The sequence below is a fragment of the Heloderma suspectum genome, chromosome 2 (genome assembly GCF_057233095.1).
Source record: "Heloderma suspectum isolate Gila_16-S chromosome 2, 16-S_ref, whole genome shotgun sequence".
NCBI classification, from domain to species: Eukaryota; Metazoa; Chordata; class Lepidosauria; order Squamata; family Helodermatidae; genus Heloderma; species Heloderma suspectum.
This window is the reverse complement of record NC_139459.1, coordinates 64,560,412-64,586,575: the sequence shown is the minus strand read 5'-3', so window position 1 is coordinate 64,586,575 and position 26,164 is coordinate 64,560,412. Positions and strand designations below refer to the sequence as shown.

The window sequence follows — 26,164 nt, the reverse complement described above, 5'->3', positions numbered from 1 at the left end:
TATAATCCAATGCAGTCTTTTTCTGTGAAGGTCCCCAAATTTTGGCTGGCTTTGGTAGCCAGCCCAAATTTCTGTCTGCCAGGACCCTACCACACTCCCGCTAGAGAAGTGGTAGAGTCTGACATCTACCACAGAAGTGCATCACAAGGTCAGGGATAATTCCATGGCCCCCCTTGAGCTTGAAGCTGGAAGGAGGGACAGTGGATAGACCCTGCAATCACACTGCACTTGTGCTTGTGTGTGTCTGATATATAGTGCAATATAGAGGAGCCCCTATTTCTCCTGAACCTGGAGGAGGGGGTATGGGATCATTCTGCAGTTGTACTGTTCTTACGTTTGGAGGTTCACTAGTCTAGGGAATTATCCTTTTGTTTATCCCACAGTGGTGTTTTGCTTATGAGGTGCCTCCAGAGAGCAGTGCAATTGTGGGCATGATCCCCTGCCTCCAGTTCCAAGCTCAGGAGGGAGGCTGAGGCTCATCATGCTCATCAGAGACAGAAAGAACATTCACCATAGTCAGTATGGCTAGTGTATTTGTGGACCACTGCAGAACTCACTGACCTGGTTTGCGCAACATGACAACCCACCATAGCTGATCACCCATGGTGGGTTGCCGTGTTGTGCAAACCCGGAGTGGTTTTTGCAAGATGGCTTGTTTGTCATGAACAGGCTACCTGAGAACTCATAGCTTGTTTTAGGGTTGTTGATACCCATGGTGGTTTGTTGTGTTATCTGAACCCGGCAGGCTGTTTGTCATGGGTTGTTGGGAATGGCTATACAGCCAGCCGGTCAGAGTGGCAAAAACTGAGGTAGAGACCAAGGAAATGATGAGTTCTCCTGCATAGGTGCTTGGGATACATGCTGGAGCTGGTGGGAGAAATGAGGGGGGAAACGAGCTATGCCAAGCCCAATTGTCTGTCGGGTTAGCAAGTGAACAACCAACCCATGGTGGCTTATTCGATGGGTGGCCTAGTGTGATGTGCAAATCCTCCCATTGGGTTGGATCCAGGATCTGCCTTTCGTGAGTGAAGCCAAGGGTTCCACTCATAGAAGGTTCCTCCCCAATGTTGAGGGATCCCGCTGCACTGCAGCTCACTCCATTCACCTGATGCTCAGTGCAGCATTTTCAGGGGTCTGGAGGTCTGGTTTGAGGAGGAGGGAACAGGCAAGTCCACTTCTGCTAGCCCAGTTGCACATACCAAAATCTGGATACTACCCATTAAATAGTATGGAAGTTATAAAAGAATGCAGCTATTGTGTTAAGCATTATTTCGTTTAAAAGCTGTTTTCTGTCATTCACTTACTGCTTTGTTTATTTGATACATGACCCTAGCGCAGTATTGATGGCAGATGATATAGTAGAAGAAAGTGAGTAATGTAGAAAATATTGATGTCAGTAATTTAGTTAGTGTTTCATTTTAATGACTCTGGAATTATCCCTGATAATTGTTTTAGTATATGAAAAACTCTGGAGATAGACTTAGCAGAAATAGTTTAGAAATACTTGTTAAATATCTAAACAAGTATTATATCCTTTTCCTTCTACATTAAATTTTCTGCTAACTTCACTATGGTTCCAAACCGTTCTTTCGAAAATGTGTTAGGATAATGATTCTTCTTTTAAACATGATGCTGAAATGTCTCTGTATCTGCCAGTAAGATTATTCTTCTTTCTATTGAGCTAAGTTTAGATATACAAATAGTTCTTTTTGTAATTTGAATTTATGTAGTGAAGACTGGCAAATGTCTGGGTCAGGATCTGTCTCTGGAACTGCTTCAGATTCCGATTTGGAAGAAAACAGAGATAAAAGTAGTTGTGAGGAGAGTGAGTCTGACTATGAGCCAAAAAACAAAGTCAAGAGCAGGAAGCCTCCAAGCAGGTATGTGTCAAATATTTTAGAATGTAAAATATATCTTATGTGTTGCCATCTAGATGTCCAGATGGTGATTTCTCTCCATATACTTGGATGCTGGAACTTAGAGAAACAGCTTGGCTGAGGTGCTGGGCAAAGTGGCACCTTCCATTTTCTTCATAGAACCACTGTTTCTCTTGCCTGCGTTGTGGCTTGTTCAAATACGTAGTCTGCTACCCAGTTTAGACTCTAGGCCAAAGTTTGTCTTTGCTGACCAGGCTGAAGAAAGAAGGCAGAAGTCTTTTAGAGCACTGAATCTGGTTGGGCTGAGTTTTTTTTCCACTTATGGCTTCTGTGTACCAAGGATAGCTGGAGCCAGTTTTACAGCTGCCTCTCTTCACCTTGTGCTGAATACAGTTAAGAAAACAAGGAAGTTGCAAGAAGGATAACTAGTACCTTGTCAGTTCCTTATCCCTTCCTCTGCAATGCCTGTGGCTTTTCTGTGGCTGTGTTTCCACCAGCGATTTACTCCAACCTGTGGGCGTGGTGAGATCTCTGTGTTTCTATGACGTCGTGGCCATTCAGCACCAGCCCCGCATTTTATTGCTGAAAAACCGTTTCTTCTGAAACTGCTTATAGTCCGACTTTTCCAGCTTACCACGGCTCCATTACTGACCTGTTTCCACAATCGCAATGGATCCGATATCATAGTCCTGCCCATGGGGCATGTAGCCCAGCCTTTGTGGGTGTGTCACTCTGACCTCAGTGACCCAACCCTTTCCCCCCCTGTTTTCCAGAGGTTTCATCACCGTTTTGGAGCAGGATGCCAAGGGACCAACTTTTAAAACAACATTGAAAATAAGCACTAGAACACAGCCCATGACCCCAGTCAAGGAGTGTTTTCTCCCATTTTGCTAAATGAGGCTTGCCCTCTCAATGACCACAGAAATAACAGAGAAGCCTCTCAATTGACCCGGCACATATCAAAGCCCAATTCCTTAAATGCATTTAAGCATGATCTTGAGGCTTCAGTCCATTGCCTTAGGACGTAACTCATTCACAGCTTCCATAAAGAGAACATGTGCGTTAAATGGGGGCTGGTTTCGGTCTCTTTCCCACAAGAAACCCATTAGTGTCTCCTCAGAAGTAACTCCCACTGCTGTGGATGAGGCTGAGATTCCCCCTCAATTGAAATGGCACACATTAAAGCCCAATTCCTTAAATGCATTTGAGCGACAGAGCGAGGCTCTGATGAATTGCCTTAGGAAGAAAGTACTTCACAGCTTCGTTATAGCTATCCTGTGGGTTACATTGGGGGCTGGATTCCGTCTTTGTGTTTACTACTGTCTTTCCCACAACAAACTCATTAGTATCTCCTCAGAAGTAACTCCCATTGTCCTGAATGACACTTGCCTTTGAATGCCTACATCAGAACTTATAGAGATTCCCCCTCAATTGAAATGGCACACTTTTAAGCCCAATTCTTTAAATGCAATTAAGAGCGATCTCCAGGCTTTGGTCCATTGCCTTAGGACGTAATTCATTCACAGCTTCCATATAGAGATCCTGTGCATGAAAATGGGGGCTGGTTTCTCTCTCTTTCCCACAACAAACCCATTACTGTCTTGTCAGAAGTAACTTCCATTGTGGTCAATGAGGTCCTCTGGGTTAAAATGGGGGCTAGTTTCCCTTTTTGTGTTCTCCCCCCCCCTTTCCGAGTATTTGTGTCTACTCGGAAGTAACCCCCATTGTGCTCAATGAGGCTTGCTCCTGAAATGCAGATGCATCTGGACTTTCAGGGGAAAGGAGAAATGGGGGGAGAGGGGGAAAGCCTCTCTTCACAGCAAAGCTGATTCCTTTTTAAAAATCCTGTACTCCTCCATTAGCTCTCCTTCTATTGGAGGTGGGAACACTGATGAAGTAAACAGACCCAACCCAGACTCCACTCAGACTCCACCCACCCATCAAGAAAATAATTCAATTAGAGCTCAGTGGAAACAGCATGGAGCTCCTGGCTGCAGCAATGATAAGCCGGGACTTTAAGCACTGTGAAAACTGGAAAAGGAGAAGATGTGATTGGGGAAACATCACAACAAAGTTGCAAACAAAATGAAGCCAATAGCGTGGAAACACACCCTGTGTCTCCTGGACTTTTCGTCCATACCATCTTTCCCTCTGTCTGTGACTTCTGTCCCTCCGTCTCACATTGTTATCTTCTGGTGTGTGTGTGTGTGTGTGTGTGTGTGTAAATTGTCCTCATGTAACTGCGAGGAGGGGGGATACAGGGGCAGCTGCATTCATGGGAGCTGTAAGAGGTACAGAGCTGGCTATTGTGGTCACTGGGTACAAATGAGATCAAGCTGCCCTCCCTTTACAAAGTGTTGGAAAAGAATTACTGCCTTCTGTGGACTGCAAGGACTTCATGGTGCCTAGGGCTGATGAGGCAGCCACCTCCTTAGCCAAGGACTTTTTTTGGTTCTTGTAGGAAGTTGTATTACTCAGGGATCAGGTGGATAAGAAAGTTGATGTGCAGAAGCGAGAGGAAAGCTGAAAGTTCACGGCCATGTACCTTTGGCACAAATTGGGAGATGGGGAGAAAATGAGTCTCTGAAATTGGAGCCAGTATTTCTGGAGAGTGTGATTTTGGGGGAAAGTTTGGGAAAGCACTTATTATTTGCAGTGGGATAGTAAAAAGGTTTCCCCCCCTCTTCTAACCAAACTTTAAAACTAAGGCAATGATGCTACTCTTCTCAGTTGCACAGACACCCTTTCTTCCCTCCCTAAATGCCCCAGAGACAGTGTCGTTCCAGGGCATTCTGGATGCCACCTGCCATAAATAAAAGCTCCATTATTATCTTCATTTTAAAATGTGTGTTTTAAAGGAGGAAAATCACCTCCACCCCACTATGAATAGTAAACCCACCTCCTCACAAATGATTTTAAAAATCTACCACCACCCCAAATCAGTGAAATGATCACTCCGAAATTAATTACCTGCAAATTGGGATGGGGGCATTTCACTCAGCTCTGAATTAGAAACTAGTGCAATGGTGGCAATAATGACAGTGTCCAAAGCGTTGGTAGTTTCAAGCATTTCAGAGTAAATGGAGTCACTTACCTATTTCATGCATCATCCTATATAGCCAGTAGCTTTACAGATAACTGCACACCATGAGCAGAATAATAGCTTCATTAGTCATGGCCTGGAGAAAAATCTGGTTGAGACCCTGTGGAGACAGCTGGTCCACAAAGTTGGTGCTATCTCTGCTGAGTTTGATGGGAACTGTCTTTTGGAGGGCAGATGGACAAGGCAGCAGTGAGGCAAACAAATCAAAGTTCAAGCTCTTCCTTCTTTCAAGTCCTTAACTAGGCCATCCCAAGTTAATAGGTATAGCTGCACATTCAAAGCCTGGACCAAGCAGGGGAAGGCAGCTGGGACATCAAACGGAGGCAGGTTGGCCAACTTCCCATCTTATTGGCCCTGCCTGGGACTGTGTTGCTGCTGGAAGAAGCCACCCCCTTAGCTGGAACTGAAGAGGGAAAGAAAAAACTCCCCTGGGCTAATTACAGCCGATTCGAGCTGGCTGGGCCCGAGTTCCCTGGGAAGACTCTTATCTGCCCAGCTCTGATGCAGGGTGGCAGTGCCCTGGTGGTAGGGTCGCTCCTTTGGCGGGAGCCGCAAGGGCCACACCCCTAACACTGGCTTGAGTGGTTTTGCAGCTTTTATGTGTGGAGGTTGTTCGTTGGTTGTTTGCTTAAGATCCTGTTATGTGCCTGGGAGAGAGGACATATGGTCAAATCGGGGTACTTGAGGGGGCCCCAGTTAGTGCAGTTACAGGTCAGTGGAGGTACGGCAGTGGGAGGAGGGCTAGCCAGGTTAGGGGAACACAGCCCAGACAGTTAACAGCTGTGCCGTGTTCCAGCCCTCCCCCAAGCTGCGGGCATGGTGGTTGCCCTATCAGCCTGCCCTCGGGTCTCCGGATGCTGCTGTTAAATGCCAGATCGGTTCAGAATAAGACCTCCATCATCCATGATTTAACAGTGGATGAGGCAGCTGATCTGGCATGCATAACTGAGACCTGGGTGGGTGAGCAGAGAGGAGTTAGTCTGTCCCAGGTCTGCCCACCGGGGTACTTGGTTCAGCATCAGGGAAGACCTGAGGGCGGGGGGGGGGCGGGTTTGCTGTGGTCTATAGGAGTTCTGTCTCCCTCTGCAGGCTCCTGCCCATGTGACTACTGGTCTAGAGTGTTTGCACCTTGTGTTGGGCCAGTGGGACAGATTGGGGACCCCCGCTGCTCAACAGACTCCCTATCTGAGCTGACGGAGGTGGTCTCGGGTGCGCTGTTGCGATCCTCCAGACAGTTGATTCTGGGGAATGTCAGTATTCACACTGAGGACACCTTGTCTGGGGCAGCTCAGGATTTCATGGCCTCCATGACGACCATGGGACTGTCCCAACATGTCATCGGCCCGACACATGTAGCAGGGCATACTCTAGACTTGGCTTTCTCAACTGGACATGGAGATGGTGGTCTGGAGGTGGGGGACTTTGCATCAGTCCCCTTATCATAGTTAGATCATTACCTGCTGAGGTTTAGACTTACAGCAGCTTTTCCCCTGTTAAAATGGTCCCCCCCCCCCCAGAGGCTAATGGATCTGGATGGTTTCCAGAGGACTCTGGGGAGGTTTCCGGCTGATATGGTAGGCTCTCCTGTTGAAACTCTGATGGATCTGTGGAATGTAGAAATGACCCTGACGGTTGACATGATTGTTCTTGAGCGCCCTCTCCTGAGTAGAGCTTGTACTGCTCCATGGTATACCCTGGAGCTGAGAGTGATGAAACAAAATAGGAGATGGCTTGAGTACAGATGGAGAAGAACTCCTAGTAGATACAGTTGAATGCTGGTATGTGCCTTTAGTAAAGTATATTCAGGGGGAGTGAGGGTGGCAAACCCCCCCATCATCTTGCTGCCTTTGTTGAATCTTCTATCTTCCACCCAGTGGAACTGTTCAGAGTCGTCTGGGGGCTATAAAATGCTGGCCCTAAGGACACTGTAGACCCCTCTGAGGCCCACTGTAATGCATTTGCTAGGCGCTTCCAGGATAAGATCTCTTGCATCCGCTGGTACTTAGACTCCAGTGTTATAGCAGGTGAATCTTGTGAGTTATCCAGAGCACAGCCTTGTCTTTTTCTCCTGGATGAGTTTCAGTTGGTACAGCTCGAGGACAGTGACAAAGTGCTTGGACAGGTTCATGCAACCACTTCCATACTGGATCCTTGCCCCTCTTGACTTATAAAAACTGTCAGGGAAAGAACAGCTGTCTGGGCCAGGGAGGTGATTAATGCCTCCTTGAGAGAGGGAGTGGTCCCGGGCTGCCTCAAAGAGGCGGTAGTGAGACCACTCCTGAAGAAACCCTCCCTGGACCCAGAAAACCTTAATAATTTTAGGCCAGTGGCAAATGTTCCTTTCCTGGGCAAGGTTCTTGAGCAGGTGGTTGCCAACCAGCTCCAGAAACACTTGGATGAGACCGATTATCTAGATCCATTTCAGTCGGGGTTCAGGCCAGGTTTTGGCACGGAAACAGCATTGGTCACCCTGTATGATGACCTATGTCGGGATAGAGACAGGGAGAGTGTGACCTTGTTGATTCCCCTTGATCTCTCCATGGCTTTCGATACCATCAACCATGGTATCCTTCTGAGACGTTTGAGCTGGGAGTGGGAGGCACTGCATTGCAGTGGTTTCGCTCGTACTTGGATGGTCGGCTCCAGCAGGTGGTGCTTGGGGAATATTGCCCAGCCCCATGGATTCTCCAGTAGGGGTTCCATGGGTTAGTTTTGTCCCCCATGCTATTTAACATCCACATGAAACAGTTGAGTGCGGCCATCCAGAGTTTTGGAGTGCACTGTCATCAGTATGCTGACGACACACAGCTCTATGTCTCCTATTCATCTTCTTCAGGTGAGGCTGTGGATGTGCTAAAATGGTGCCTGGCTGTGGCAATGGACTGGATGAGGGCTAACAAACTGAAACTCAATCCAAGCAAGACTGAGATGATGTTGGTGGGTGCTCCTTCTGACCGGATGGAGGGTGCTCAACCTGTTCTGGATGGGGTTGCACTCCCCCTTGAAGGAGCAGATTCACAGCTTAGGGGGTTCTCCTTGAACCATCTTTGTCACTTGAAGCTCAGGTGGCTTCAGTGGCATGGAGTGCCTTCTGCCAATTTTGGTTGGTGGCCCAGCTGTGCCCCTAACTGGACAGGGATAACCTGGCTTCAGTTGGCTATGGTCTGGTAATCTCCAAGCTAGATTACTGCAATGCACTCTATGTGGGGCTGCCTTTGAAGATGGTTCAGAAGCTGTAGCTCGTGCAAAATGCGGCAGCCAGATTGATAACAGGGACCAGAAGGTCCGAACATATAAGACCGATTCTGGCCTGCTTGCACTGGCTGCTTGTATGTTTCCAAGCCAGATTCAAGGTGCTGGTCTTAACCTATAAAGCCTTACATGGCTTGCGACCACAATATCTGATGGAGCACCTCTCCCAACACGAACCTACCTGTACACAACACTCAACATCTAAGGCCCTCCTTCCGCTTCCTACTCCAGGGGAAGCTCAGAAGATGGCAACAAGGGAGAGAGACTTCTTGGTGGTGACCCCCAAATTATGGAATGATCTCCCTGATGAGGCCCGCCTGGCGCCAACATTGTTATCTTTTCCGTGCCAGGTTAAGACCTTTCTCTTCTCCCAAACATTTGGCAGTATATAAGTTTTAATTGATCCTGGAATGGTTTATGGTTATGGTTGTTTGGTTTAAGATTGCTTGTTTGAAGTTGTTTTAGATATATGTTCTTGATTATATTGTCTGTTCATGTGTTATTTATGGAATTGCCTTTTAAAATCTGTATATTGTATTTTTAAATGTTTTTAATCTTCGTAAACTGCCCAGAGAGTTTTGGCTATTGGGCAGTGTAGAAACAAAATGAAATGAATAAATAGATAAATAAATAAAATGATCCTTCTGCCAGCAAGTACTCTCACACAGAAAGCCCTTTAAGGGAGTAACTCCTAGGGCTCTGGGAATTGTAGATGTGGCTCTTCTAAAAAGGGAGACTTCCAAGAAGTCAGGCTGATTAAGCTTCATGTAGTCATAGAATCATAGAATAGTAGGGTTGGAAGGGGCCTACAAGGCCATCGAGTCCAACCCCCTGCTTAACGCAGGAATCCAAGTCAGAGCATCCCTGACAGATGGCTGTCCAGCCTCACCTTGAATGCCTCCACTGTGGGAGAGCCCACCACCTCCCTAGGTCATTGGTTCCATTGTCATATTGCTCTTACAGTCAGGAAGTTTTTCCTGATGTTCAGCCAGAATCTGGCTTCCTGTAACTTGAGCCCATTATTCCGTGTCCTGCACTCTGGGATGATCAAGAAGAGATCCTGGCCTTCCTCTATGTGACAACCTTTCAAGTAATTGAAGAGCACTATCATATCTCCCCTCAGTCTTCTCTTCTCAAGTCTAAGCATGCCCAGTTCTATCAGTCTCTCTTCATAGGGCTTTGTTTCCAGTCTCCTGATCATCTTTGTTGCCCTCCTCTGGACCCTCTCCAGTTTGTCTGCATCCTTCTTAAAGTGTGGTGCCCAGAACTGGACACAGTACTCCAGATGAGGCATAATCAGTGCTGAGTAGAGGGGAACTAGTACTTCCTGGGATTTGGAAGCTATGCTTCTATTAATGCAGCCCAAAAGAGCATTTGTCTTTTTTGCAGCCACATCACATTGTTGGCTCATATTCAGCTTGTGATCGACAACAATTCCAAGATCCTTCTCGCTTGTAAAGTTGTTGAGCCATGTATCCCCCATCTTGTAAGTGTGCATTTGGTTTCTTTTTCCTAGGTGCAGAACTTGGCATTTATCCCTATTAAATGTCATTCTGTTGTTTTCTGCCCAGCGCTCCAGTCTATCCAGATCACTTTGAATTTTGTTTCTGTCTTCCAAAGTATTAGCTATCCTGCCCAATTTTGTGTCATCTGCAAATTTGATCAGCATTCCCTGCATCTCCTCCTCCAAGTCATTAATAAAAATGTTGAAGAACACTGGGCCCAGGACTGAGCCCTGCAGTACCCCACTTGTTACCTCTCCCCAGTTTGAGAAGGTCCCATTGATAAGCACTCTTTGAGTCCAATTCTGTAGCCAACTGTGGATCCACCGGATCATTGTTTCATCTAGCCCACTTGGAGCTAGTTTGCTCATCAGGATATCATGGGGCACTTTGTCGAAAGCTTTGCTGAAGTCGAGGTATATGATGTCCACAGCATTCCCACGGTCCACAAGGGAGGTTACTTGATCAAAAAATGAGATCAGATTTGTCTGGCAGGACTTGTTCTTGACAAATCCATGTTGGCTTCGAGTAATCACGGCATTGTTTTCAAGGTGCTTCCAGATGGATTGCTTTATCATCTGCTCCAGAATTTTCCCAGGGATTGATGTCAGACTGACTGGTCTGTAGTTCCCAGGTTCCTCTGTTTTACCCTTTTTGAAGATAGGGACAACATTAGCCCTCCTCCAGTCATCTGGCACTTCCCCCGTCCTCCATGATTTCTCAAAGAGAATAGACAGCGGTTCTGAGAGTTCTTTTGCCAGTTCCTTTATTACTCTAGGATGCAGTTCATCTGGCCCTGGAGATTTGAACTCATTCAAAGTAATTAGGTGTTCCTTGACCTTATGCCTATCGATCTCAAGCTGCAGTCCTGCCCCTTCAGCCTGTACTTCACCTTTGCCAGGGGGCTCATAGACCTTCTTTTGGGAGAAGACTGAGCCAAAGTAGGAATTGAGCACCTCTGCCTTTTCTTTGTCATCTGTTACCATTTTGCCATCCTTATTTAATAGCTGAATAACCATTTCTTTCCTCTGCCTTTTACTATGCACATAGCTGAAGAAAGCCTTTTTGTTGTTTTTAGCATCTCTCACTAACCTCAGCTCATTCTCACCTTTAGCCTTCCTGACACCATTCCTGCAATTCTGTGCTACCTGCCTGTACTCTTCCTCTGTTACTTGGCCTTCTTTCCACTTCCTATATGTGTCCTTTTTTGTTTTCAGGTCATCCCTAAGCTTTTTGTGAAGCCACATTGGCTTCTTCTGTTGTCTTCCACCTTTTCTTCTTGTTGGAATTGTTTGTAATTGTGCCTTGAGAATTTCCTTTTTTAAAAGCTCCCACCCATCTTGGACTCCTTTTCTCGTTAGCGTCGCTTGCCACGGGACTTTACTGATCATTGTTCTGAGTTTATGAAAATCAGCTTTCCTAATTTCCAGGGTACGTGTTTGACTACACTCAGCTGTTGCTTCTCTTAGAACCAAGATGGTCTCCTTATCACAGATAGGAGGGTGCCTTCAGCTATCCTCCCCAATCTGGGAACTCATCTTAGAAATGAGTGTGTGAGAAAATTAGTGTTGGATGCTCCCTGGAATTTTGGAATGTATCATGAAATGAAATTCTAGTCTGTCAGTGCTTGGTGGCACCGGCAAAGTAAGGATTCATGCAAGAAGTGAAGCAAAGATTAATGGATGTTGGAGCAGGGGAACTGGTGCTTTCTCATCAAAGATTTGCTCCAGTTCCTTGTACTAAACAAGAATGGAGAAGCAAATGTAAAAAGGATCAACAAGACTCAAATCTAAAAAGGATCAACAGATTTCTGCAATTATACACCAGTTCAAAATAGAATTGATGGAGTCCATCTTGTTGGTAATGGTGCTGGGCAAATTCCTCATGCCTGCAATTCTCAGGATGTGAACCTCCACATCCCATTCGTATGGGCATACAGATTTCTTTGGTTTTGTTACAAGGAGAACCACAATCAGTACTGCTTCTGAACGTTTGTGCATGCTACCGCATTGAGGATCTTTATCAAAGCCCTAGCAACAATGATTGAAAATATCAGGATTCAGAAGTTCCATGTCTGTCCTTATCTTGACAATATCTTCATCAAGACTTGGACTCTGGCAGAAGGAAGAGATGCTGACAGTAATTTACCTCCAGAATCCTGGGTTTGTGATCAAATGGACCAAAAACCAACTACTTCCCACCCAGAAGATACATCATCTCAGAGAGATGGTGGTTACTGTCAAATCATAGTATTTGTGTTGGAGGACTTGATACTTAGCTCAGGGATCTCATTCACTAGATCACAAGATATATGACCTGCCACCTCAACCTATTCACTCACCACTTGGGAACGCAAGGACCTGCTGCCCTCAGGCAGATGGCACCTCAATTGGCAGAATGTACTAGAACCATGAGTCTAGACATTATTTTCCATTTCTGGGCATTTGGTTCACTGATCTGTCTGGACTTCTGGATGGTGATAGGTTGGCAGAATTGCATATTGGTGAATTCTCCTAACATGAATTTGCTTTACTGAGCCTTTCTGTTTTTCTCCTGTGGGTTCCATTGTTTAGGTTTTTCTTTTTCTCAGCTAGGGATAGTTCTTTGGCTGTGTAGGGTAATTGGTGTTTCACCAGTGACATTCTACGTAGCAAATGGTGCTTCCTACTTTAGGCCCCAGCTAAAAAAAATTCTTAAGAGCCTGTCTTTTAGTGGACAAAGATCACCCAGTTTCTGGAGGAGAATTCACAGGTAGGGAAATTCTCCATTTTGCAGTATTCAAAATGTATTCCTAATTTATATCAATAGTCTATTATGCTTACATTCCTTGTGAGAAGGTGAAGTGGCAGTGACTAGTGTGAGGGAAAAATTACTTTCTGGATAACTACTGGGGCAACCAACTGGTTATAAAGTGGCCACAGCAGCTTCTATGGTTTTCTTCAGGAAGGTTACAAAAATCAGGGCACCTGCACAACCCACATGGTTCTGAGCATAATCACCTGTCATTTATTCCAGGGCATTTACTGATGGAGTGTTTTGAAAATATTTGTTTTACTGTTCTTTAATGTTTAAGAATAAAACAAAGAAGTGGAAAGAAAACTGCAGGGCAGAAAAAAAGGCAACTTGATTCATCAGATGACGACGATGATGATTATGATAAAAGAGGATCTCGCCGCCAGGCAACAGTAAATGTGAGTTACAAGGAAGCTGAAGAAGCAAAGACAGATTCAGATGACCTGCTGGAAGTCTGTGGAGAGGACGTCCCACAACCTGAAGAAGATGAATTTGAAACAATCGAAAAATTTATGGATAGCCGCATTGGACGAAAAGGAGGTAATGTTGACTTTGTTTTGTAAAATGTCACAAGTTGATGGATAACGTTTCAAATTCTTTCCCTTGTGTGAAATAATGTGGAAATGCATGTTGCGAATGATGAAATGACTGATATTTTTAGCAAACTTATTGATGAAATGCTTAATTATTTTTAGTATTAAAAAGGATTTATTTACTACATATATGCTATTTAATCACTATCCTACTCTTCCCTTAATTCATGTATATGCTGAAGTTTTGTTGGATATGCTGGTTTAATCAAACCTTTCCTGCATTAATGTAATTTGTAGGAAAAATTTTAAGGACACAGAGCTGTACCAGCATTCTAGCAGTACTTCATGAAGTTCTTACAGATGCTTATATCTCAGAACAGTTCGTGGGGGGGAGGTATGTTGCCTGAAGTCATTCAGTGTTGTAGCTGCCTGATGCTGTGATTGTGCTGTCCTCTTCAGCAACTGGTGCTACAACCACCATCTATGCAGTAGAAGCTGATGGAGATCCAAATGCAGGATTTGATAAATCAAAAGAACCTGGTGACATGCAGTATTTGATTAAATGGAAAGGCTGGTCCCACATCCATAACACTTGGGAAACTGAAGAAACTTTGAAGCAGCAGAATGTTAGAGGAATGAAGAAACTGGACAACTATAAGAAAAAGGATCAGGAAACAAAACGATGGTAAGTATTGCTTATAGCCATCTATCAAAGTAAAAAGCATGTATATTACTGAAGTATTCCAATAGTATGTGCCTTTATCCAGAGAACATAATCACAAAATCCTCATACAATGCAGAAATAATTCATATTTTACATTTTAAAATTCAAAGTACTTCAGTGCTGAAGATCTTTGGCTGTTCAGCATCATGCAGGATGCTTAAGAGTTAATTTATATTTTAACATTAAATCTTAAAATTAGTGTACACATATCTTGGATAAATGAGGAGGATAGTAATGGTTAGAGTTATCTTTGTGTTTTGCATGAGAATAAATATCCATGATAGGTTGTAAATATATTATTTGTTTTAATCAGATTACTTTATTCTGAGAAGTTATCCAATTGTCGTCTTGCGTAACAACTACGTTTCTTAAGTATATTATAATCTTATGTCCTTAAATGGTACGTATGGATTAACCAGGGTGTTATTTGCATAGGGTTACATTGGCAGTGCAGATATATGGGTAGATTCAATGAAGTGTAAGTAATTTAGATTTTACTGTATTTCTTCTCATACTCAGAACATCTCTAGTAGTAATTCTTGGGGTACATATATGTAACCAGTATGCAGCAAAAGGTTGTGGTTTGTTGTTGTTGTTGTTGTTCAGTCGTTAAGTCATGTCCGACTCTTCGTGACCCCATGGACCATAGCACGCCAGGCCTTCCTGTCCTCCGTTCTCTCCCGGAGCGTGCTCAAGTTCATATTCATTGTATCGGTGATGCTATCTAGCCATCTCATCCTCTGCCGTCCCCTTCTCCTTTTGCCTTCAGTCTTTCCCAGCATCAGGGTCTTTTCCAGAGAGTTTTCTCTTCGCATTAGGTGGCCAAAATATTTGAGCTTCAGTTTCAGTATCTGTCCTTCCAATGAGCAGTCAGAGTTCATTTCCTTTAGGATTGATTGATTTGACCTCCTTGCAGTCCAGGGGACTCGTAAGAGTCTTCTCCAGCACCACAGTTTGAAAGCATCGATTCTTCGGCGCTCACCCTTCCTTATAGTCCAGCTCTCACAGCCATACATTACTACTGGGAAAACCATAGCTTTGATTAGACGGACCTTTGTTGGCAAGGTGATGTCTCTGCTTCTTACTATGCTGTCTAGGTTTGCCATAGCTTTCCTCCCAAGGAGCAAGTGTTTTTTAATTTTATGGCAACAGTCACCGTCTGCGGTGATCTTGGAGCCCAAGAAAATAACATCTGTCACTGCTTCCATTTCTTCCCCTTCTATATGCCAGGAAGTGATGGGGCCAGATGCCATGATCTTGGTTTTTTTAATGTCTAGTTTCAAACCAGTTTTAGAACATTTTAAAACACAGTTTCCATTGTCATCTGTCAGTTCTTGATGCTTCAGAGGGAATTAGTTGATTTATAGAACAATTATGGATGCAATCCTAACACAATTACCTCGGAGTAAGTCCGACTGAACTCCTGAGTAGACATACATAGGCTTGCATGCTCATCTCTTGCCTTGTTCTGGTTCTGAAATCCAGTAGTGGGAATTCATGAGAAGGGGTGAATTCTTTGCCATTGGTAGTGAATTTGTGCACCACAGAAAGTGCACAAATCAAATGCTACTTGTACAACATAATAGAAATACTACAGTGTTGTAAAAGTTTTTTGGACTGTTCTGTACATAGTGTTTTTCTCAAGATAGTCTATCTTGGCTAAAACTTGTAACATCATACCATACCATCTAGATGATGGCTTGTTGTAGCTGTTGGGAAAGGGGTCCTCAGTAGGCATTGTTTTGGCCCAACTCTGATTGTCTGCAGTCACCAATGATGTGGGACACAGATACAGTCCTATTTGAAAGCACTGGCTAGGATCCAAAGCCCCCTGAATATGTGTAGTAAACACTTCTTGGCTCCAGCAGTTTTCCCTTTGAGTTGCATTGCTTCCTTGGGGCTACTTAAGACCTCTGTTCCCTGAGGGAAAGTAGAAGTGAGGTAGCCCAGCTGAAGAGAGCGCAGGCCATCACCTCCTCAAGGAACCTTCATTTGGCCTGAAAGTACTGTTAGGATGACCCACCTTCCCTGGGGCTATTTAAGTTATCTGTGCTATGAGGAAAGGCAGAAGAGGAGAGCTCAGGCCAGGGAACTGAGGCCGTGTGTTCTATTTTTTGGTAGCATTTGTTTTAGAATTTTAACATAGTAAGCTTCCTTAATTGCTTTGGCAGAAAGGTGGTGTATAAATGCATTAAATAAATACAGTGAACAATAATTCCTTTGTTCCATGTTGAATCCTTTTCCAGAGTGTCCTCTGACCTTTCAGAGCATCCTTTTGGGTGGTGCAAGGGCTGCAGTGGGAAGGAGGGCCAGAAAATTCCCAGTGTGTATGCTGCCCCTTGGAACCTAGCCACTAAAAGTTACATTCCATTTTCTGAGGTTTTTCTGCCCCCTACCCCCAACATATTGTTTCTGCTTCTGTTGAAAGCTACAAGAATGGCAAATTATATACGTTCTGCAATGATGTAATTCATGGGTGGGTAGACTTTATACTTACAGGATATACTTCCTTTTCTTACCACTATTGCTAAACCATTAGGAGTCAGAAACTCTTGCTGATCACCCAGAGATGTACTAGTAGATCCCAAACTACTTTCTGCCTGCTGCTGATGTAATTCATATTTTGGTGAACTTCTTTTCAGGTTAAAAAATGCTTCTCCAGAAGATGTGGAATATTACAACTGCCAGCAAGAACTCACAGATGATTTGCATAAACAGTATCAAATAGTAGAGAGAATAATTGGTAGGTGACAGAATTTGAAACTGGAAATTATGACAGCTTAGTGCATGTACTGTGTTCATCAGTGTTAATGTAGTTGGAAGTAATCTGTATTTCATAGTACTTTTATCATTTAAGACTTTTCATAAATATACATGTTTGGGGTATTAACAGCTATTCATGAGTTGTTTAGCACACAACCTCTTGTTTGAGTCTAAATGTGTATCTAGATAAGAAAGTAACATGTTAATTTCATTTTTAAAAATGTTTTCCATAGCCCATTCTAATCAGAAGTCAGCAGCAGGTTATCCAGATTATTACTGTAAATGGCAGGGTCTCCCTTACTCGGAGTGCAGTTGGGAAGATGGTGCTCTCATTGCAAAAAAATTCCAGTCACGCATCGATGAATATTTTAGCAGAAATCAATCCAAGACTACTCCTTTTAAGGATTGTAAGGTAAGTGCGCTTGAATTCTTTTAATAAATGCCCACATCTCAAAACCAACAGTTGAAGTGGTATTCTGCATCTGGGCTATACTGCTTTCATAACTGTAGGTGGGAGCTCATACAATTGAATGGTCCTCAATACCCCCTCTCTAATTTCTGTGCATAGAAAACTATTTGGTTAGAGACAAAGGATCAAGCCTACCCTTCTCCCTGACAGCTAATTTTCTGTGTTACGGGAATTTTCTTCTACAAACAAACATTCGGTCATATGATCCCAGACACCTTTGCGACATCATCTACTGTTTGTGAAAACTATACAACAAGAAGTATAAGACCAATTTTTGCTATGCAGTTGCAATTAGAGTTGGCAGTAAAACTGATTTCTTTTTCCCTTTCCTAGGTTTTAAAGCAAAGGCCAAGGTTTGTGGCCTTAAAGAAGCAACCATCTTATATTGGAGGACATGAAAGCTTAGAGCTAAGAGATTATCAGTTAAATGGACTAAACTGGTTGGCTCATTCCTGGTGCAAGTAAGTGCATAATAAAATGTGACAGCTGAACGTTAAAACACACATACATTCTTATTTTTTATGAATGTTACTTACGGAAAACACAATCATACACTTTTGTCAATTAACCAAGTGATTATCTACATGGGTGTGGTAGTTACATATAATTTATGGTCCTAAAAATGGGTAGTTACTGTTTTCCAGAGGTGAGCAGACTTCAGGCTTGGCAAATCTACTTAGTACTTTACTTGAACTTTGAGACCCACCAATCAGAGTAATTTAAAAATGGTGACAGGGGGTGGGGGGAGCTTCTGTACACTTAGAATTAAGTACCAATGCGTCTTCGAGCACATGCCCAGCCAAATAATTTGTTTTCAAAGTCAGAATTGATCTCAATCCTTTCACATACAAATCCACTCCTGTTTTCCTCCCAAGCTTTGCTTGTTTCAGCAACCTAATTTATGGGAGGAACACTTTTCTGTTGTTCCTTTTGTCAAACCATTGAGGGCCAGAAACTCTTGCTGATCTACTGCAAATCACTCTGAGATCTACGAGTAGATCCAGTCTATTTTCTGCGACCCCATTGTATCCTATTCTTGTTTATATACTGACTATGGGCTGGTTTGTACATAAACCTAACCCATGGTTTATTTAGACCATGGTTTATTTCTCTTCCCATGGTTTGTCTGGCAGACAATTGAACAAACCGTCGTTTGTTTTCTTAGGCCCTGGGTTGTTTCTTTCCATCCTCCTCTGCCCGGTCTCTCCCTATATCCCAACTGCCTTTGTGACACTGCAGTACTGGCATGTAAAGAGGCTGGGTGTTTTGACCACTCTTGCGGTTGTTTCTTCTGTAGCCTTACAAAACAAACTATAAACAACCCATGGTCTGAAGTTTGCAAGTAACAACAACCCATGGTTTAAACAATCCACATTTTACAATTCAACAACAAACCATGGGTTCTCTTCGTGGGTTGTTCATGGTTAATAATTAGTTAACGTATAGTTCTGGGTTCACACATAACAACAACCCACAGTTCAACAATTGCATGTCATTAGATGCAAACCAGGTCTGTATTCTTCTTTGTATTCTGACTATATTACGAATAAGCCTAAATTGTAAGCTAGTTAAAATCTGAAAATATGTCTTACACAATCTTTATTGCATTTCTGTTATCTAATATGTCTGTATATGTGGTGCTCCTAACAGTCATGTTTAAACTTGTGTTTTATTCATCCCACTTTTACAGGGGGAACAGTTGCATTCTTGCAGATGAAATGGGCTTGGGCAAAACAATACAAACTATCTCCTTTCTGAATTACTTGTTTCATGAACATCAGTTGTATGGGCCTTTCCTACTGGTAGTACCACTTTCCACTTTGACATCTTGGCAAAGAGAAATCCAGACATGGGGTCCCCAGATGAATGCTGTAGTTTATTTGGGAGATATTACTAGCAGAAATGTGGTAAGTGTACCTGTATGTTAATGTAGAATAAAGGGCTAAAAAAGTATTGATAGGTTCTGTTAGTAGTATCGAGATTAAGCATATTTCACACTTATTATAAAATTAGATTTTATTATAATTGTTATTACTACTTTAAAGTGTAATTTGTTACAAATCAATAAAAATAGTTGGTATTCTTTGATACTCTGATATTTGGTCAAATAAGTGAAATACTAATCTGAATGTGTACCCAAAATGCTAAAAAAACCAAACACCTAGACTTCATAGTTTTTGCTTAATACATTACTCTACTTTAGGGAATAGATACTTTCAACTTGGAGGAAGTTAATTTCTTGAGTTAAATTTAAAGCTTGGATTTAAACATAATCAGTAATACCTGTGGTTGCAGCGGTAGTTACAGATAACCATTGGATTCAGTAATGAAATGGACTGCAGAGTATGAAACAGTAGGTCTTAGCATATTATATGTGAAACTTACATTATTTTTTTATCAGATTCATTTAATTTACTACCAATTTACAACTCAGAATGATATGTTTGGTTGAGCAGTTTGGAATTAATTGTCTCTGTTAATCTTCAGTCAAATAATATATTAAAACAGGGTTTTGCTTTGCACATTTTTAAAAATAAAATTCCCTGGTTGCCTTTTGCCATCTCTTGTTTAGAAAAATTATTTTGTTGTTGATCAAGAACATAGTCAAGGTCAGTCTCTTTGGGATGATAAGAGGCAGGATTAAGATTGACAGATTTCTCCCAAAGGAACTTCTTTGCAGGGGCAATTTGCTTCCTGCCTCTGAAGAGATAGTAGGGTTTTGTTGTGATTTTTCTTTAGCTCGTGCTTGAGCAAAAGGAAAAGACAAAAAGAGAAGAGAAGGGAAAACAAACTGCAGCAGAATTGCAGTTTTTTTTCATCCTGCTTCCTCCTTAACAAAGTGAGGCAGTACAGATGAAAGGGTGAGCAGAATGGCTACTCCCTCAGGAGCAAAGTGCTCAGGTGAAATGATGGGTTAACAGCCTCCCCCGTGGGATAAGGGACATTGAGCTAGGCAGCAGCAGTAACTCCAGTCTTGCCAAAAAAAAACCCTCATACATGGGACTGCTCCCTGTTTGTTCCTACCATGACTGAGCTTTTAGCTGGTGAACCCACCTAGACTCAGGGGATCCCACATACAGGATTCCCAAGTCATCAGATGCCATCTTTTCATATAAGTTCAACATAGGTTCTAATCACCCCATAGGTCCTAGCTTTCTTAAAGGGATGTGTGAATTCATTCCAAGGGTTCAAAGTTTAGTGGATGATAAGAAGGACAAAAAGAAAAGAAATGACAAGAGTAGCGAGTGTCATGGGTGGAGCAACTCAAGATATCAGGACAAGGCCATCCTCTTCCAAGTCCCTACCAGGCATCCCAAGATACTCCCCAGCCAGTGACACTGCCATCTGGTGGTGGTGATGTGGTGTCATGTACAGGCCTTTGCAGTCTGAGAGATGTCAAAATCAGATCTTTAGGGACTGGAAACGGTGAGAGAGTAGTGCTTATCCAGAAATGGATTCCTAGCTCCATCGAGATTGAAGAACCTGATCTGCGCATTGTGGAAACCAGAGAATCATGCCTACTTCAGATTGTTTGACCCTTGCATGACCCACGCTTTCTGGGTTCGCTTGACACGACAACCCTTGAGCAGGGGTTGCATATTCAAAACGGTGGCCACATGCGCCCTGCACATACTGTGTTGTGCGAATAGCCCGAGTACCTGTCTTGTCATCCTGACTTGAACCACACATTTTTTTCACTAAAGATTGGTAGTCGTGCTAGCAAACCTCAGGAAAGGGGGCAGGTACACATCTACCTACTTTTTTGAATTCTTGGTGAGATCTCAGTCACTGAAGTCAGGGTTAAAGAATATCCAGATGACAGCTGCTTGCTTATAATGGTTGTTGTTGTTGTTGTTCAGTCGTGTCTGACTCTTCGTGACCCCATGGACCATAGCACGCCAGGCCTTCCTGTCCTGCGCTCTCTCCCGGAGCGTGCTCAAGTCCATATTCATTGCATCAGTGATGCTATCTAGCCATCTCATCCTCTGCCATCCCCTTCTCCTTTTGCCTTCGGTCTTTCCCAGCATCAGAGTCTTTTCCAGAGAGTTTTCTCTTCGCATTAGGTGGCCAAAATATTTGAGCTTCAGCTTCAGTATCTGTCCTTCCAATGAGCACTCAGGGTTGATTTCCTTTAGGATGGACTGATTTGACCTCCTTGCAGTCCAGGGGACTCGTAAGAGTCTTCTCCAGCACCACAGTTTGAAAGCATCCATTCTTCGGCGCTCAGCCTTCCTTATAGTCCAGCTCTCACAGCCATACATTACTACTGGGAAAACCATAGCTTTGATTAGACGGACCTTTGTCGGCAAGATGATGTCTCTGCTTCTTACTATGCTGTCTAGGTTTGCCATAGCTTTCCTCCCAAGGAGCAAGCGTGTAATTGATAGTAAGAAGAGTTCCCTCTGCCCAAGGCAGCACTACTTCAGAGCAAATGGGCAAAATGAGCCAGTCCACAAAAAGGATCCATAATCATCTACAGGTTTACTTCAAGGGTTACTCTCCTCTAACCAACAGTTGTTCACCAGTTGCGTGTCTGAAATTGAAATCTGGTTCCAAAGGCGCTGACCAGGCCTACCTCCAAGCCCCTAAACAAAATTAAACTTGGATAGCTGTCATGAAAAATGGTATTTCTTATAGCACTAACATCAGTAAGGAGGATAGCAGAGTTAGGAACACTGTCGGAAACCAAAGTTTGCATTTTCCACTGTGACAAAATGGTTCGAAGCCCAGACATGATCTTTTAAGCATAAACTCAGTGTGTCTGTTATTTGGTCACAAGAGATACCCCTTCCAGCTTCTGTCTTCCTCCAGAACATCCAACAAAGTACAGCATACACTGCCACTGGGCGTGTACCAAAGAATTTAAAAAGATGTATTGTTTATTCATATCAAGTAATCACAGGAGTAAATATAGAATTTGATACCTACCTGGATGGACTAGAACAGCCGTTGTAGTAGCACGTGCTTCTGTGGAGGTGGATTTGCCTAAGGGTCTTTCAGCTGCTCAGCGAAAGTAAATCTTCATTCTTTTTCAGAAGCAGGATGATAACCTGCTCCACCCTGTATCTCTTGACCTGTGAGATACAGCAGTAGGAAGTTTAGATAGTCTTAAGTTTATATGCTGTCTCCAGTGTCAGTTTTTTTCCTGTTCTTCTGTCTCCTTGCACACAGTTCCTGTTCTTCTATCTCCTTACACCCAAAGCCAAGGTCATATCATCTGTCTCCCAAGGCAACTTCAAAGGAGCAGTTGCAAAGAAACAGACTAAGCCAGCCTTCCCCAACCTGGTGCCCTCCAGTTGTATTTCACTACAGCTCCCATCATCTCTGAGCACTGGTGCTGCTGGCTGGAGATGATGAGAGTTGTAGTCAACACATCTGGAAGGCACCAGGTTAGGGAAATCTGGGCTAAGCTATGCTTGGGCAAGGAGGATAACTCGTGTTGGCCGTGCAGCCCTTAGCATAGCACTATGAGAAGTACAACCCTCAAGGCAGTGGCTTCTTTCAGGACAGATGGATATCCCTTCTGATCTCATCCCACACCCAATCATATTGATGGACACTTGGCACGTAGCATGTATTTATGTATGCACATGTAGAAATGGTTTAAGCATCAGATATATTAAGCATCTTATAGATATACTTTTAAACACTGTAACCTATTATCTGATTGACTTGGTCTGTAGATAAGAACCCATGAATGGATGCATCTACAAACGAAACGATTAAAATTTAACATCCTACTGACGACTTATGAAATTTTGCTGAAGGATAAGGTAAGTAATTAGATCACAATGCACTTTTAAAGATTAAAGCAGAGTACTGATGGAACTAGATGTACCTATCAGCATTTCTTATTTCACTGAAAAAAACAATAACCTGTGAATATTATTACTGAAAAGGTCACTAGTTTTCAATTTTGTGGTAGGAGGTAAACAGTTCTTTATAGATTAAGGCTGTAATCCTGTGGTCCCTGGGTGGGCTGTAGAATGTTTTCAAGCTCCTCCTCTGTGGACAGTCAAAGAGATCCAACCTCTGGGGCAGGGGTGGATGGGTGGAGATCCAGCCTCACAAACCATCTCCCAATGGCTTCAGAAATGTCCACAGCCCTTGTCTCTCTGACATCAGTGGAGACAAAAAGGGGGCATTTCTTGGGTTGTTGGGGGTAGATGAGCAGGAGGCTTGGATCTACAGGATCCATACTCTTCCCATTCCCTTGACACCCCCCACCCCCATAATTGGAAATATACACCAACCCGGGAGCTGGGGTAAATATAATTTCCCTCCCATTGCCTGCAATTGGAGCAAAATTGTATGAGTAAAGGGAAAAAATGAAAAGGCAAAAAAGAAAGAAAAATGGAATTTCTCCCTCCTTTCTACCCTGCTGGCACAAGGATGGCAGGGCTTTGGATAAAGTGGTTCCTTTAAAGTGGATCACCCATCCAGCCAATCATTGGTAGGGTTGCTCTACCCATGTTAGTTTTACTGCAACACAGCTCACTTTAAACTGCCATGTTAAATGCTTTGTCTTTGAAGCAGAATGTTATTAATGTTTCTGTTCTTTTGAAAAGTCATTCCTTGGTGGTCTGAACTGGGCCTTTATAGGGGTGGATGAGGCCCATCGATTAAAAAATGATGATTCCCTTCTGTACAAGACGTTAATAGACTTCAAATCCAATCATCGCCTTCTTATCACTGGAACACCTCTGCAAAACTCCCTGAAAGAGCTCTGGTCCCTGCTGCACTTCATCATGCCCGAAAAGTAGGTAGACTTAACTATGCTAAAAGTGTTGACAGCCTTATTTCATGATCACCTCCACAGTAGGGAACACAATTTTGCTGGCATTTCTGCTCTTGTTTTGGTGGTTGAAAGCTTGTTTCAGTTCTTATCAAGGTTTGAATGACATTGTCACTCCTATAAAATCAATATTTTTGGTATCTTTATGTCAATAATTGCCACAGTAAGAGCTTGAATTGACTTGTTTGGTGGTGAAAAGGTTTTTAAATACAAGTATTCGATAGTGCCACCAGTCACATGGAAATTTGCTTGAAAGAATCACTTTGGAAATATTGCTTTCAATAAACTGATAGTCACTGGAGAGGAAGAAGGGGACAGCAAGGCTTAATTCCCTACTGCTGACTTCAAGGTAAATACATTATCTTTAAGAACACAAATGTTATGCCCAGCCAAAACTGAGCTGATGTTTTCCTATGTGTTTTCCACTATCATAGAGCCCTGCTGGATCAGATCAAAGGCCTACATAGTCCTGTATTCTGTTCCCACAGTGGCCAACCAGATGCCTATGGGAAGCCCACAAGCAGGACATGAGTTCCCCAGCAACGGGTATTCAGAAACACAGTGCCTCTGATATTGGAGGTGTAATATATAGTCATCATGTCTACTAGACATTGATAGCCTAATCCTCCATCAATTTGTCTTCCTTTTAAGGCAATAACTACATCTTGTGGTAGTGAATTCCATGGTTTAACTGTGTGCTGTGTGAAGAAGTGCTTCTTTTTGTCTCTCTTAAATTTGTCTGTCAGGTTCAGTGGATTAACCCAGGTCATCTGGCATCCCTGTTGAACTGTTTTCTCCTTCAGAATTTCTAGCAATGGGACACTACCCAACTTTTCTTTGAGTTCTTTGAAATTGGCTTTTCTAAAGTCCTGAGTACGAGTCCATCTCCACTCAGTTTTTACCTCCCTTGTTATCGTAATCCAAGATAACTTGATCACTGTCCCCAGGGTTCCTCCCACTTTAACTTCAATCAGTTCTTCTTCCCTGTTGGTCAGGATTAAGTCCAGGAGAAGATATCTCCTTATTCTTTCTTCCACCTTCTGAGAGATTAAGCTATCAGCAGAACAAGCCAGGATGTTCCGGTTTTAGCAGTCTTGGCTCAGTACTTAGCTTTAGGCTTTTGCCTGTCTTCTCTACAAAATTTAGTTTAAAGCCCCTTGATAATGTTTGGAAGGTTCCTGCTAAACGTATTTTTCCCAGTCCTCATAAGGTGCATGCCATCTCCTGCCAGGAGTCCTTAGTTTTAGTACCCTAAGTTGTTTCATAGGTAACAACAGCCAGGTTAGTTCCATCAGGATTGTTTTTTCTACCAGCATGCATCACTTTACACTTGCTTACAGAGCAATTCTCACTTGCAATTTTATTCATTCACCTCTTGGACCTCAATAATTTCGTATTATCTACAAACTTCACTGTCATCAGTAATTTTGCCTCTGTCTTCATGTGTGTTGATGCTCACAAAGATTTGGTTTAATATAGTATAGATATGCTGTAGTAGAATTTGGGGAATTACCTACAGCCTCTTCTACATAGCTACTGAGGAGAAGCAAGTTCATTGCTAACTTCTGTCTTCTCAGCTTTCGTGCACATACCTTTACTAAGATAGAAAACCTGAGTATGACCTGACTCAGTTCACTATTTTTACCCCGCCATGGGCACACAAGGCAACTTACAAAATTAAAAACAATAAAATATTAAAACGTAAGTAACAAACAAACATCAATTAAAAAAACAATGTAAGTCAGCAGCAGATGAAAACCAACCATTCTCCCATCTCTGCTCCCTTTGGTGATGGTCAAGTTCAGCCTCGCTTGTACTTGCTACAACACTGACTTCCTGATAAGAACTGATAATGAGTTGAGTGACTTGACAAGACCCCTGCCCCCCAGCAAACTACTATTTGGGTAAAGCCAGATAGAATCATAGGTGCATTGTGGATGATTTTTGAATTAATTGTCAGTGTTTCAGATTACTAGAGGAGCCTTTAATTGTTTACAGGCTCTTTGAATCTGTATGGTGTTTCTTGGATCTCTTTATATCTTTCCCAGCAAAGTCCAGATTGTTCACTTTTACTTTCCCCTGCATATGGATGTGAAACTGACACCACCTAAACATAAGTTCTTGTCCTTATTTTCCTTGGGTATATTGTAAGGCTCCCCTGTGGGAGAACATTAAAATGTGGATAAGCTGTCAAAAATGAAGGGATGATAAGGAGATTAAGCAAGTAAACAAAAGCATAATTATACTCTAGCTGCCTTAAAATGGTTGGAAACAAGGCAACATAGAACTAAGTGAAACATAGTTCTAAGCCCAAGGTGATTCACTTTCATAATCCAAATGTTATTATTAGCT

At 42.9% G+C, this 26,164-nt stretch overlaps 1 protein-coding gene across 2 annotated transcripts in view; it reads left to right on the top strand.

The window, feature by feature from the left end:
* Positions 1-26,164, top strand: part of CHD1 (chromodomain helicase DNA binding protein 1) — an 82,545-nt gene that overhangs the window by 22,034 nt on the left and 34,347 nt on the right. For both annotated transcript variants that reach the window (XM_084833800.1, XM_084833799.1), the window contains exons 6-14: positions 1,731-1,880; positions 12,808-13,067; positions 13,520-13,745; positions 16,427-16,527; positions 16,781-16,959; positions 17,350-17,477; positions 18,707-18,923; positions 22,701-22,790; positions 23,586-23,776. In XM_084833800.1, the coding sequence (XP_084689926.1) occupies positions 1,731-1,880; positions 12,808-13,067; positions 13,520-13,745; positions 16,427-16,527; positions 16,781-16,959; positions 17,350-17,477; positions 18,707-18,923; positions 22,701-22,790; positions 23,586-23,776 (1,542 nt within the window). The remainder of the gene's footprint in view (positions 1-1,730; positions 1,881-12,807; positions 13,068-13,519; positions 13,746-16,426; positions 16,528-16,780; positions 16,960-17,349; positions 17,478-18,706; positions 18,924-22,700; positions 22,791-23,585; positions 23,777-26,164) is intronic.